Source organism: Tamandua tetradactyla, chromosome 2 (assembly GCF_023851605.1).
Source record: "Tamandua tetradactyla isolate mTamTet1 chromosome 2, mTamTet1.pri, whole genome shotgun sequence".
Classification (NCBI taxonomy): domain Eukaryota; kingdom Metazoa; phylum Chordata; class Mammalia; order Pilosa; family Myrmecophagidae; genus Tamandua; species Tamandua tetradactyla.
In genome coordinates, this window is record NC_135328.1 from 177879120 (window position 1) to 177893676 (window position 14557).

At 33.9% G+C, this 14557-nt stretch overlaps 1 protein-coding gene across 6 annotated transcripts in view; it reads left to right on the plus strand.

Moving 5' to 3' along the window:
• TESK2 (testis associated actin remodelling kinase 2) overlaps positions 1-14557 on the plus strand; it is a 152978-nt gene that overhangs the window by 77360 nt on the left and 61061 nt on the right. For 4 of the 6 annotated variants that reach the window (XM_077149851.1, XM_077149852.1, XM_077149853.1 and 1 more), the window contains exon 3: positions 10156-10277. The exons of the other annotated variants lie outside the window; for them this stretch is intronic. In XM_077149851.1, coding sequence (XP_077005966.1) covers positions 10156-10277 — 122 coding nt within the window. The remainder of the gene's footprint in view (positions 1-10155; positions 10278-14557) is intronic. 6 annotated transcript variants of the gene reach the window in all.

The following is a 14557-nucleotide window of genomic DNA, read 5'->3' on the forward strand; positions in this document are numbered from 1 at the left end:
TTCTCCCTGTTGCTTTTATCTGGTTTTGCAACTCCTTTGAGGTACAGAGGGATTCAGAGAGGGGGCTTTTCTGAGGTGAGGGTTCTGTGTTCTGGGGTATATGAAATTATATGTTTAAAATTAGACATCATGGGTTCGATTCCTGGTGCCTGCCCATGCAAATAATAATAATAATAATAAAAGAACCATCATTTATCCACTCCTAGTATTTGTATCAGTCACATGTATTCTTAAGGTTCACACACAGCAGTGTACGTTTGTAGCTTTGTCATATTCAGTACATTTAACATTTGCTCTAGAGCTGATGTTGAAAGTTGCGTTAGTAATTAGTCAAGAATTTTGCAGATGCCACTTATGGGCTGAGCTCAGCCCTAGGTGGACACCAATATGTAATTTTACTATTTTACTGTGAGTATATTGCTGTGCAGCATATTAAATAAGTATCTCCCAAGGCCCTTCATCTTAATTGATAATCCAGCTAGAAAAACAAAAATGAAAGCACACCGAGTTATATGTACAACTTGGATTCATCTAGTGCATACAAGAATTTCTGTAAATTATATATTATATGAAGACCTGTGAAGGACATTATGGAAAGCTGATTAAGTATTATTTTACAGCAAGGAGAGGGAGAGAGAGAGGGTTGATTGCTTCCCTTTTGTGATACCTCCATTTCAGCATGTAATTGTTTGCTGTTTTGTCTCATTCATTCATATATATGCTCAGCAAAGATTTAGTTAATGCTCTTAGGTATAGGACATTGAACTAAGTGTAGAGAAATAAGTCCTGTCAGATGCGATGCTCTTTTCATTGTCTGGTCAAATTTGTCTGCCTCCCAATTGTTAGATGTTTGATCTTGAGAAGTCACTTTAACTTCTCTTTACCTCAGTTTCCATAGCTGTAAATTGGGACATTAATCGTATCCTTCTTACAGCATTATTTTGAGGATTAAGTGAATTAATACATAGAGCAGTTATAAATATATTGGCTTTAAATATATTAGAACATAAGTATGTAGTAAGTTGTCTAAATATTAGCTGTTATTGTTATTTGTAACAAATTTTTAGCATACCCGTTTTTTGAAATATTTTCATTGATGAAACAACATACAGACACATTCTTAATATGCAATCATTCCATACATGGTGTACAATCAGTGGCTCATCATCACATAGTTGTGTGTTCATCAGCATAAATCATTTTGTAGAACACTTGCATCACTCCAGAAAAAGAAGTGAAAAGATCAAAGAAAAAACTCATACATACCTTACCCCTTACTCTTCCCTCTCACTGACCACTAGTATTTCCATCTACCCAATTTATTTTAACCTTTGTTTCCCCTATTATTTAATTTTTATCCATATTTTTTACTCATCTGTCCATACCCTAGATAAAAGGAACATCAGACACAAGGTTTTCATAATTACACAGTCACATTTTAAAAACTTTATCATTATACAATCATCTTTGCAAAACAGGTTTATTGGAACACAGCTCTACAATTTCAGGTACCTCCCTTTAGTCAATCGAGTACCCCATAAACTGAAAAGGGATATCTATATAATGCATAAGAATACCCTCCAGGATAATCTCTCAACTCTGTTTGAAATCTCTCAGCCACTGATACTATTTTTTTCTCATTTCTCTTTTTCCATTTTGGTCAGGAAGGTTTTCTCAATCCCTTCATGCCAGGTCCCAGCTCATCCCAGGATTTCTATCCCAGGTTTTTGGCCACTCTTAACCACTGTGAAATGAAATTGATAAGTAATTTGGGTTATTATTGCTCATAATTCTAAAAAATCAACATGATACCCTGTGATAGAGAAAAATTTAACTAGCAAAAAATACAGATTTCAATATACAAATGTTTGGACATGACTAATCTAGAAGATAGTGAAGTAGTCATATGCTTTTACCGTCTTATAAATTTCTAAATGTTGATTTAAGAAAAGATAATCACAAACCACTCTACGTAAGAAAGAAAACTAAACAGCAGAGATGCCAGTGGGCACTAGAATAAAAGTTAGTGTAATAAGAAACTAGACTTATTTGTATCTGATAAAAGAAAGAGAAATAACTTCAATTGAAACAAGGATAGCTTGCTGGGACAAATTACAAATTGATGAAGGAAAGAAAACAAGGAATTATGATATGTCTTTGCTTCATCAGTGTCACTTAATCTTGAATGTTTCATTGTTTCATTAAGGAAAAAAGTTGGCAGAGTAGGTCATATTTATAACTTTGCTTGTGGGTGAAGCAAAAATTATATTTGACATTTTGAAATAAAGGTTAAGTAAATCACTGTGACTATAAAAAGCTGCAAGTGGATTCTGACACACATATAGCACTGAGGATTCAGATAACCAAGTGTAGATTACTACCACTGGTGGTTGGGTATTCTGAAGTGGTGACCAGTTCTTGATGATGTTCTGAACAAAACAAAACAATTTTTCCTCAATTTACAAGGTAGATGTAAGAAAATTCTTGAAAAAATTCAGCATATATTAAAATACATACTTTTATATAATAAAAGATTATTTTATTTTTTTGTAAAATGGTGTTAAAATCCAAGTCCCAGGTGATTATGAATCTGTTCTTCATTCACATGAATGTCTGGCAAGACATTTGAATTGGGTACAGGACATGAAACAATGTTTTACTGTACAGGATTATTCTGTACATTGCAGGATGTCTAGTATCTTTAATCAGTAACACTCTGTCCCACCCCAATATTGTGATAACCCAAATAACTTTACCTGAAAACTTCCAAAACACCTCCTAAATGAAGTCCTCAAGCTTCTTTTGAAAACTTCTGTTTGAACCTCTATTTGCCTAGTAATGATGCTGCCACACCAGCTTACTGTATATTTATTGTACACTCTCTGTGACTTTTTGAGGGGAAATCCTGAGCCACTCGGTTAATAGGTAGCCTAATGACTTACTGCTTTGTGACAGCTCTTATATTTTGTCTTTACCATTACTTAATTATTTCCTCACTCTTTCTCTTAGCTAGTCAGATATTTGTGCTTTTCTCTCTAGTAAATAGCCTTCCTGACTAAAGTTAATCAGTTAGGTTCTTTAAACTTTTTTTTTTAATTAGAGAAGTTGTAGGCTTACCAAAAAATCACATAGAAATTAGAGAATTCCCAGATCCCCCCTCAACACACACAGTTTTTCCTATTAGTAACACTTTGCATTGCTGTGGTACCTTTGTTAAAACAGATGAAAGAATATCAATACAATTGTACTATTAACTGTGGTCTATAGTTTACATTAGAATCACTGTGTTTTACACTTTTATGGTTCTTCAAAAATTTTTATTCTTGTAACATACATACAAGCTAAAATTTCCCCTTTTTACTACACTCAAATATATAACTCAGTGGTGTTAATTACATTCACAATGTTAGGATACCATTAATATCATCCACTACCCAACACTTTTCCATCGCCCCAAACAGAAATTTTGTACCAATTAAGTATTAATTCTTCATTCCCTACTCCTGCCTGGCTTCTGCCAACCTTCATTCTAGTTTCTGACTCTATGAATTTACTTACTCTAACTATTTTATATCAGTGAGATCATATAGCATTTGTCCTTTTCTGTCTGGCTTATTTCATTCAATGTGTTGTCTCTAAGGTTCATCTGTGTTGTCAGTATCAGAATTTAATTCCTTTTTAAGGCTAAATAATATTCCGTTGTGTATGTATGTGTGTGTGTGTGTATATACACACATACCATAATTTGTTTATCCATTTATCTGTTAATCGGATACTTGTGTTGCTTCCATCTGGCAAACATTTTAAACAGTCAACTACTAAATGCTAGATACTATGCCAGAAATGAGGTTCTCAACTTAGTTTCATAGCACAGTACTAAAGGTGAAATGTATTATGTGTGGCTTGTTGTTTATTTAACCATTAAAAATAAAGTTCCAACACATAAAATAATTTAATTAAAAAAGTATAAATTAGAGCTGAATTATGGTCACCTCTCTAACAACTCTCCTTTGTACCTCAATATGCTTTATCTTAATTAATTAATTTTTTTACTTGATTACTTTTTATTTACAATACTCTCTACCCACCAAGAAAACTCTCAATATGCTTTCTTAAATGGAATAAAAAGGAAGTACAGTTATAGCTAATAGCCATGGAGTTGTGCATAACCTGTAACCTAGTTTTTCTGTTCCAGAGCAACCTAGTAATGTCAGTTGATAGTATATAATTATTGCTGTGCTTTTTTTTTTCGAATTTTGAATTTTTTTGGTGGTTGTGGTGGGGGTGAATTTGACAAAGTCTAGATTTTTCCATATGAAAATAAGTCCTACATGTCAGGATATGTGTGTAAGGAAGTTTTAATTACTCTTCTGGGGACAAAGAAATGAATAAGGCAGTCTTTGCTCTTAAGCTTCTAGGGAATAAATAAGTAGAGTAATATATATAATTACATATAATATGAAAGTGCCTTCATAGACATAAATAAGGATAGAATACAAAAAAAACACAGGTTAGAGACATCCAGCTTTCCTTGAGGTGAAGTGGGAATATTTTGGGGAAGTGATATCTTGAATAATTGAAGGAATTTGATAGGGAGATTGGGATGGGGGTTGGGGATTAAGGATTGCGTCAAGACAAGGAAGTGTGAGAGAGCACAGTACCTTTGGAAAGAATTACAAACAATATGTAATAGCTAAAGGTAAGGGGAGAAGTAGGGAGGATACCCAGGCAGCAATTGATGGGTTTGGTTTGGTAAGGGCTTAGCTTTGCTAGGGAGTTTGGAGTAGTGAGCCACTGAAGATTTCTAAGCAAGAGAGCAAAAGGATAACTTTGCAATTTGGGGCTGCAGCTTGCTGGAAGAGTTGACAAACTAATGTGTCACGTTGATCTGTAGCCTTCTCAGAATCCACCATAGTGTGTTGTATATTGAAGTCAATAATATATGCTAAGTTTGAATGTAGATGAAAAGACTAATGAAAGTATATCAGTCACTTCTGAGTTGCATGCATATACAGTGATTCACCTTAAGTTTGTAGCTGTTGTTTGCAGATCTTGAAGTTATCAACTCTGGTTTTAGTTTAGAATCTGCCCCCAGCCTTTGATCAAAGAGAGAAACTTTGTTCCTGATTGTTGCCTATCTAACACCACTAGGTTTGTTTTCTTTGGTAATTATGAACAGTCACTTTAAGAAGTGATTCTTCTGATCATCCTTTATTTAGGGGCTCTTTATTTAAGGACTCTTCTGGTTGGCACCTTCCTTTTATCTTCCCTTTTGTTTATAGTTGTGGGATGATAGGGGACAGTCATAATACTACCATTTTTGTGGAGAAACTTTTACCTGGACTTTTCTAGTGCCTTAGTATTGTTATTTGATGGTAATTATGTTTCTTTGTGTGTGTGCATGTTTGTTTTATTCTTAGTGTACTGCTGAAACTTCCTTAGGACCTGAAAGGTACTTGGACTTCTGAGCATGTTGAGTATAATAAGCCTCTGCTCTGTAGTCCTTTTATTTTCTGTGAATTTGCATGCCATGTTTCCCAAAAGAAACTACTCATTCGGATTTCTAATGCCTTAGCAAATGTTAACCCAGCCTTGAATAAAACATGGCTTAACAAAATTAAGTTAAAACCTTTTCAATAAATTTGACTCTGGATGGGATTTTTCTAGTTTTTAAAAAACAGTTTATTAAGATATAATCCATATACTATTCAGTTAATCCGTTTTAAAGTGTACAATTCTATAATTTTGTTTTTGTTTTTGTTTTTTGTATTTACAGGGTTGTGCATCATCACTACAATCAAATTTTAGAATAGTTTGCACCTTTAAAAAAGACCTCATACCCATTAACAGTCAATCCCTCTTCTCCCTGTACTCCTCCTCCTCCCTCCGCCTTAACAACAACTAATCTACTTTCTGTTGATATAAGCCAGTAGATCTTCATATACTAACATGGAACGATCTCAAATATTTCTTCGAGTTAAAAAAAAAGCACATGTTATATAACGGTATTTATATTTTGAAAGTCATAATATAGGATGTATTCTTAGGTCCCTATATGAATATCAGTGTTTTTGTTTTTTTTTTTAACATGGGCAGGCACCAGGAAATGAACCCGGGTCTCTGGCATGACAGGCAAGAACTCTGCTACTGAGCCACTGTGGCCCACCCTATATAAGTGTATTTTTAAAAGGCCTAAAAGGGTACTCATCAAGTTCATGACAGTAGTTACTTATGGGAGGTAGGGAAAGAAGATTGGAATTAATGGAGCTGGTGGTCAAAGGGACTTCAGTCTTACCTATAATGTTTTAAAGTGCTGCAGAAAAATACACGCATGTATTACTCATTTAGTTAAAAAATAAATAAAATTGAAGGTATGCTACATTTTCTGTTAGGAAAGTGAGAAAAATACATTATAGAAAAATTGAAAAAGGAAGAAAAATAAAGGGAATTTAGAAATTGATAGTTTTAATACCAAAGTTAACCAGGGTTACATTTGAAATATTTACTTCCACTTTTTAATGCTCATAGTTTTCTGTTTTTAACTTAGGCTTAGACATATACCATATGCAGGTTTGTTTTTTTTAACAATTAAAAAACTAAGTTATTTCCTGTTGCCAGGTTTACAGGAGAAATTCAAATACATTTATTTACTTGTTTTCTTTAACTTTTGAAACTTGAAAAAATCTACCGAGAATAAAAAGAATAGTGCAATAAGATTTGCAGTCCCATCATCTATGTTCACCAGTTCTTTATATTTTGTTTCATTGATTTATCTATCTGTACATTTTTTTTGATAAGCTATTTAAAGCAAATTGTGGACATCATGACATTTTACTCTAAAATATGTTAAAAAGTGTTTTCTAAGAATGCATTCTCCTATCTTCATTGAATCATGATCACACTTTATTTTTTATTATTATTTTTTTTAATACATGGGTAGGCACCAGGAAATGAACCCGGGTCCCTGGCATGGCAGGTCCCTCAATGCTGCCACTGAGCTACTGTGGCCTGCCCCATGATCACACTTTAGACAATTAACATTAATTCAGAAGATCATTTAATATATAACCCCTATTAAAATTTCCCCCATTTGTCCCCCAAATGTCCTTTATAGTTTTTGTTTTTAAATCCCAAATCCAGTCAGGGTTTCATAATTTTATTTCTGTGCTTATGTTTGTTAATCCTTTTCGATCTAAAATATTCATCCATTTTTTGTTTTCCTTAACATCAATGTGTTTGAAGGCCATTGTCCTGTTGTCTTTTAGATTTTCTGGATATGCCTATTTGTTTTTCTTATTTTAGATTGAGTTAAATATATTGGTAGGCATATTACATAATATCAGAAGGCTATACTATGGCTGTCTTACTTGGTAATGCTAAATATATGCCCTTGGTTAAGGCACTAACCACTAAATTTCATCATTGTAAAGGTACGTTTTTCCCTTTGTAATAAATAAGACATCTTAGAGACATCTTAGAAGCATGTAATAAACAAACAACATCTTGATATTGCCATTTTCACTGAGAATTACAATATGCATTTTCCATATCATCTCACATTCATCTTGATATACTATATTTGGATGAATGTACAGTTTATTCTTTATTTTTATTAAAACTAATATTTTTCATTGAGTGCTTATTAAAACTAGTATTTTTCATTGAGTGCTTAATGTGTGCCAGGCACAATGTGCTTTATGTATCTTATCCCATTTATCTACTTTTATCCTCATAAAAGTTTTATGAGATAGAGATTATTCTTTTCATTTTATAGTGATGACTTCAAAAAGAAGTCACTCTAATTGCTAAGTTTTAAAGCTTCGATTCATATCTAGTCTGCTCAGCTCTAGAGGTCAAGCCCTTAACCATTTCAATAAGCTCTTCTTTAGAAACTGGATTTGGAGATCCTGAAGTAGCATCGTTATGGACTTGAAAGATAAGTGAAATTTGGGAGCTTTAGAGGAAAGGAGAAAGATATTGTATGCCAATGAAAGACATAAACAGTGAGTTATGAACATGTTCAGCATCCTTTCCACTTGTTTAAAGAAGTGTGTGTGTGTGTGTTTTCTGATTAGTTTGAAACACTAAATTGTTTATCTCTGAATTTTCACGTTTTTTAAAATATCAAACTTTTTAAAAAGCTGGTATTTTGTTAAAAACTCAGGGTGACAAAAAAAAAAAGAATCTGGTCCAATGATTGTACAGCATGTATGGAGTGTTTGTATGGTAAGGATGTTCATGTTTGTATGTTGTTTTGGCTTGTCAATTAAAAAATTAAAATTAAAATTGAAAAGAAAAAAAAACTCAGGGTGACAGTTTTCAGATGATGAAAAAAAAGAGTGACTTTCAGGATGGAAACCTCATATTAAAACACAGATGTCTTCTGTAAATAGAGTTGGAAAAATACTGTCAGTGAGTTCTTTGTATATGAATGTTTCTTTTAACTTATCCATGCAGAATCTGAAAAGAGAAGCCACTTCTCTTTCATCAGTCACGAGGTACAGGACAACAGAATCATTGATGTACTGGGGAAGAGGGTAGGGTTCCAAATCTCACTAAGAGATCTAGATGAGGAAAGAGGCGACTAGTGTCCAGCCTCTGCTTTTCTGATCAGGGTTCCTGTGGCTTCTGAGTGTTTTACCCCAACCGCCACCCCTTCTGTCCAGCCACTCTGAAATATTGTTGTTTCTTTGAATTCTAAAATGGGCTGTGATGTTCTGTATTAACAGATATGCTAACTTCTGGGGCTCTTGCCATTTGAAGGAGTTTCTGGAGGTTGAAGAGTTAAGTAGATTGTCATGTTTTCTAATGGAATTTTCACTGGTCAAGTATAAATACTTATGAAGTTCATAGGATGTTGACAGTTTTGCATAGCAAGTTCCTGTTGAAATGCTTTTTTTTTTTTAATCTAGAAAGTAATGAGGGACTTGAGACTTCGTTACTTAATTTTTCTCCTGCCTTATTCATAATTTCTTAGTGGGAAACAAGAAACATTTTGAACTTCTGAGTAAAACAAAATATTTTCTCTTGTTTCATTTTGCTACTATTAAAACTATGTTTAGAAAGTGAAAGCGTATAGTTAATTTTGTTGCAAGTAATTTATTGGGGTTTTTGAAGTCTGTAGAATGTTCATTGAAATTATAAAATGATATTTTCTTAGATAAAATAGTTGAATTCTGTAGAGATTTGGGAATGCTTTTGGAAGTAGATTTTCTTCTGTGCATATGGGCATGAGTGTGAATGTTGTGGCCCATGTTGTATCTGTCTTGAGTGTGCTTACTAATTATGAAGTGCTTTGGGTTGGGTTACTACAATACTAATTCTAATATGTTCATTGATTTCTTTCTATATTTAACATGCAATACTTTTTTTTCTTACGGAAATATTTTTACGGTGCTTGGGAGATTTTTTCTTTCTATCTTTTTTCTGGAGCAGCTGCAGGGTTACAGAAAAATCATGCAGAAAATACAGTGTTCTTATATGCTCTACCCCCCCCCCCCCACAGTTTTCCCTATTATTAATACTTTGCATTAGTGTAGTACCTTTGTTAGAACTGATGAAATGGTATTATAATTACACTGGAAACTGTAGTCCATAGTTTACATTAGGATTCACTGTTTTTTTGTTTTTAAGTTTTTATTTTAGTAAAACATATACAATCCTAATTGGGAGCAATTTTGAGAATGTGGGTTTAGTGTCTTATTGAAACAGATTTTATAGTTCATTAAGTATTGTAAAAGATTCATTGAATATATTGTTTTTGTGCACACTTAAAATTCCACAGAGAAAATCTTTCCTGTCGGTGTTGTAAGACTCATCAGTTGACTTCATTGACCATAAGGAACCAGCCCGGAAGTTTTCCTCCACTTTTTTCTAAGATACAGAAAAATGAAGTACTTTCCTGAGGTGTTATTAATAATGTTTTTCCTGGCCAGCTCAATATATGAAACATTTTTTAGTCTTGGATGGAATAATCCTTCTTCATTAACGAAAGTGAGATTATAATGTAATCAGAGTTTACAGGAAAAATAGCCCCTACCATTTCTGTTTTGTCTAAAAAAATCACACTAAATCATCTTGTCATGTTCTACATGTGGAGACTTTGATATCATATATAGCTGCTGTCCTTGAGCCTTTTGTTCTTCTATTTTCTAGGTGCGCCACCGAGCTTCTGGTCAGGTGATGGCTCTTAAGATGAACACATTGAGTAGTAACCGGGCCAACATGCTGAAGGAAGTGCAGCTCATGAATAGACTCTCCCATCCCAACATCCTTAGGTAATGGCTTTTCCCTCCTGGAGGCTTGACAGAATAGCACTGACAGTTAAAAAGAGGGACTCAGGAATTAACATACTGTATCTAGATGGGGTTTAGCTGTGTTCTAGGTATTTTCTACCCATTGAGACTTAACTTCTTGGTAATTAACTTCATTTATTGAAGTAACTTTCTCTGTCCCTCAGGTTGCTGTACTGTTCCTAGCAGCTTATTAGAAAAGTTGTTTACTCTTGCTGACTTTAATAATTTAACAAAGAGAAAAGCCTTTTGTCTTTATGTAGTTGTTTAACTTGCTTAATTGCTTTGTGAGGAATCATGATTAAATCAGTGAGTGAAAGAACACAAAAGTAAAATTATGCTCCCAAGATACCCTTAACTTTCAATACTCCCATTAAGAGGAGGAAAAATTTGCCTTTTAAAAGAAGAATATTTTTAAATATATAATATATATTTCAGTATAATAATTTTATATACAATTATGTATAATCTTTTACATATTTGTACATATCTTGTACATATCTTTTATGTAAAATTTATGTACATAATCACTTTCTAGTAATTAGTATCTAACTCTTTCTCACTGTATCTTCATATTTTAGTGAGATGAGTGTATTTCAAATGAGATCAAAGAAAACCATTCAGTTCAATGTGTATATATATATATATATATATATATATATATATGTAGAGAGAGAGAGAGAGAGAGAGAGAGAGAGAGAGTAGTCGTATAGCTTAAGCATAACTAAATGTTTGGTCAGTAGTATTGAATTATGGAAATTAGATTGTACAGCTTCCTTAAAACTTTTTTTTACATAGAACTGTTGGCTTCCTAGTCCACTGCAAAAATGTTCAGCCAATATTTTTATTATGATGACATCCTTCCAAATCCATAAGTCAGATTTACATATTTTTTTAGCATCTAGTACATGCATGGTGATATGTGTCATCAGAAAGATATAAAGGTATTCATAAAATGAAACATCTGCTAGCAAAGAATTTATACTCCAATTTGGGATGAAAAAAGAACTAATAAGATCAGCTAGGACACTACCACTTGGGTACAATAAACTCTAAGTGTTATAGAAGTTCAAAAGTGTGAGAGATCATATTGGCTCTGCAGAATCAGGGAAGCCTATTTTAACATTATTGCTACTTTTGCCCTTTATTTATATCTATTTTCTGAGTATTTGAGAGCAGTTTGCACACATCATATTCCTTGAACACAATACTTCTGTGTTAGTTTGCAAGTTGCTAGAATGCAGCATACCAGAACTGGAACTGCTTTTAAAAAGAGGAATTTAATAAGTTACAAGTTTATAGTTCTAAGGTCATAAAAATGTCCAAATTGAGGCAAGACTATAAAAATGTCCAACTTAAGGTATCCAGGGAAAGATACTTGACTTAAGAAGAGCTTCTTTCTTAGGAAAGTCACATGACAGCATCTGCTAGCTTTCTGCCCAGGCTTCTTCAGTGGCTTCCCCAGTGGCATTTTCTTTATACATTTCCAAAGGTCTCTGGCTGTATGGACTCTATCGTTTCTGTTGTTTCTGACTCTCTCCAAAGGATTCCAGTAAACTAATCAAGACCCACCTGGAATGGGTGGAGTCACATCTCCATCTAATCAAAGCTCACACCCAAGATTGGGAGATAAATTAATCAGAAGTTTACAACCAACAGAATTGAATCAAGATTAAAAGAAACGGCTGCCTCCACAAGATTAAATCAGAATTAAAACGTGGCTTTTCTGGGGTACATAATACTTTTAAACCAGCACTTCTATGTACATTTCCTGTGAACATATATAATAATCTTAAGTCCAATTATCAAGCTCAAGAAATTTAACATTGATAAACTTACATTCTATATTCTAATTTTTCTTATGTCCTGAAAATGTCCTCTTGAGCTGTTTCTCCGCCATTCTTAAATCCCATCCAGTATCATGTATTGCATTTGTCATTTTCTCTTTAGTGTCTCTTTCTTTTTTAACTGCAGTGACATATACACAACATAAATCTTCCCATTCCAAACCTTCCCAAGCACACCATTCAGTGGCATTAATCAAATTCACAGTGTTGCAGCATCCTCATTACCATCTGTTTTTAGAATTTTCCTATCACTCAAACAAAACCCTACACTCATTTTACATTAACTCCCTCCCCATTGCCCCTCCCCCCTCCTCCCCTAATAAGCTGTACTCTACTTTCTGTCTCTGTGAACTTGCATTTTCTCTGATATTTTCTTTGTGGTTCCCATGGGGCTTAGACTTAATATCCTAAGTCTATAACAACCTCATTTGCTTTGATGCCAATTCAACTTCAATAGTATATACAAACTGTGTTTCTGTACCTGTCCAGCCCCCCACCTTTATGTACTTCTTTACACAGATTACATGTTTGTAAATTATGAGTCTCAAACAACTGATTTATTATTACTTTTTATGCATTTGCCTTTTAGCTCCTGTAGGAGATAAAAAGATACAGTACTGTCATTTATATTTACCCCTGTCATTACCTTTACTGAAGATCTTTATTTATTCATAAGACTTTGATCTGTTGCCTACTGTCTTTTCCCTTGTTTTTTTTAAACTTAAAAATATTGTAAACAATAACACATATACAAAGCAAAGAAAGAAAAAAGCAATAATTTTCAAAACACACTTCAATAAGCAGTTACAGAATAGATCCTAGAGTTTGTCATGTGATACCATTCCATCTCAGATTTTTCCCTCTAGCTGCTCTGAAACACTGAAGGCTAGAAGGCATATATAATATAGTTAGTCAGCAGCCATACCTGTTTGTTAAATCCCATTTTCTCTGTTATACCTCCTCCTTCTCCTTTAATCTTTCTACCAATTTATAGGGATCGTTGGATAATGCCTGTTCTGACTTTTTCATGTTAAAAAGGGTGTCCACACTAAAGGATAGGGGGATGAAATTAATTGATAATCTTGGAAAGGGTGGTCCCTCTGAGTTTCAAACCTATCTGGCCTAGGAAACCTCCAGGAATTATATGTTCCAGGAAGGCAAACTTAGTACATGAAACCTTTAGAGAGTCTCAGTTTGAGCCCTAGGTGTTCTTAAGAGTCAACAGGAGTGATGTTGGTTGGGGTTTAACAAACCATGGCAATTAGCATTATCTAACTGTAGCTTGCATAAGAAGTAGCTTCTACAGTAGCCTCTTGACTCGGTTGATGTCTCTTAGCCATTGATGCCTTGTTTTATTACACATCTTTTCTACCTTTTGGTCCAGAAGGCATAGTCGATCCCACAGTGCCAGGGCCAGATTCATTCCAGGGAGTAATGCCCCACGTTTTCAGGGAGACTTTCACCCCTGGATATTGTTCTTTCCTTTCAACCTGCCAAACTCTCTTTAGCATCTGTTGTAGGACAGGTCTACTGGTGATGAAATACTTCAGCTTTTATTTATCTGAGAAGGTCTTAATCCCTTCCTCATTTAAAGTTTTTTTTTTTTTTTAATTAGAGAAGCAGTGAATTACAGAACAGTTATGCATAAAATACAAGATTCCCATACACCACCCCACCACCAATACTTGTGTAGATGTGGAAAATTTGTTACAGTTGATGATAACACCTTCCTCATTTTTGAAAGACAGTTTTGCTGGATATAGACTTCTTGGCTAACAGATTATTGCTTTCAGCACTTTAAATATGTGATCCTACTGTGTTCTTGCTTCCATGGCGTTAATTAGCACTTGATCTTATTGAGGCTCCCATATACATGGCACATTGCTTCTCTTTTATGGCTCTCTGAATTCTCTCTTTACCTTTGGCATTCAATAGTTTGAATATAATATGTGGCAGTGTGGGTCTATTTGGGTTTACCCTGTTTGGAGTTTGTTGAGCATATTGAATGTGTGTATATCATATCTTTCATTAAATTTGGGAAGTTTTCAGCCGTTAGTTCTTTGAATATTCTTTCTGTCCTTTTCTCTCTTTCTTCTCATTTTGGGATTCCCACAATGTATATATTGGCACACTTGATAGAATCTAACAGTCCCTCAGGCTCTGTTCACTTTTTTCATTCTTTCTTCCTTCTCCTTTTCAGACCAGATGATTTTAAGTTCTCTAATTCTTTCTCCTACTAGCTCCAGTCTGCTGTTTAACCCCTTTAGGAACTTTTAATTTTTTTTTTACTGAGTTCTTCAGCTCTGTTTGGTTCCTTTTCATAATTTTCATCCCTATTGATATCATCTTTGTGTTCATCTATTGTTTTCCTGATTTCCTTTTGTTCATTGTTGATGTTTTCCTTTAGCATATTTAGGA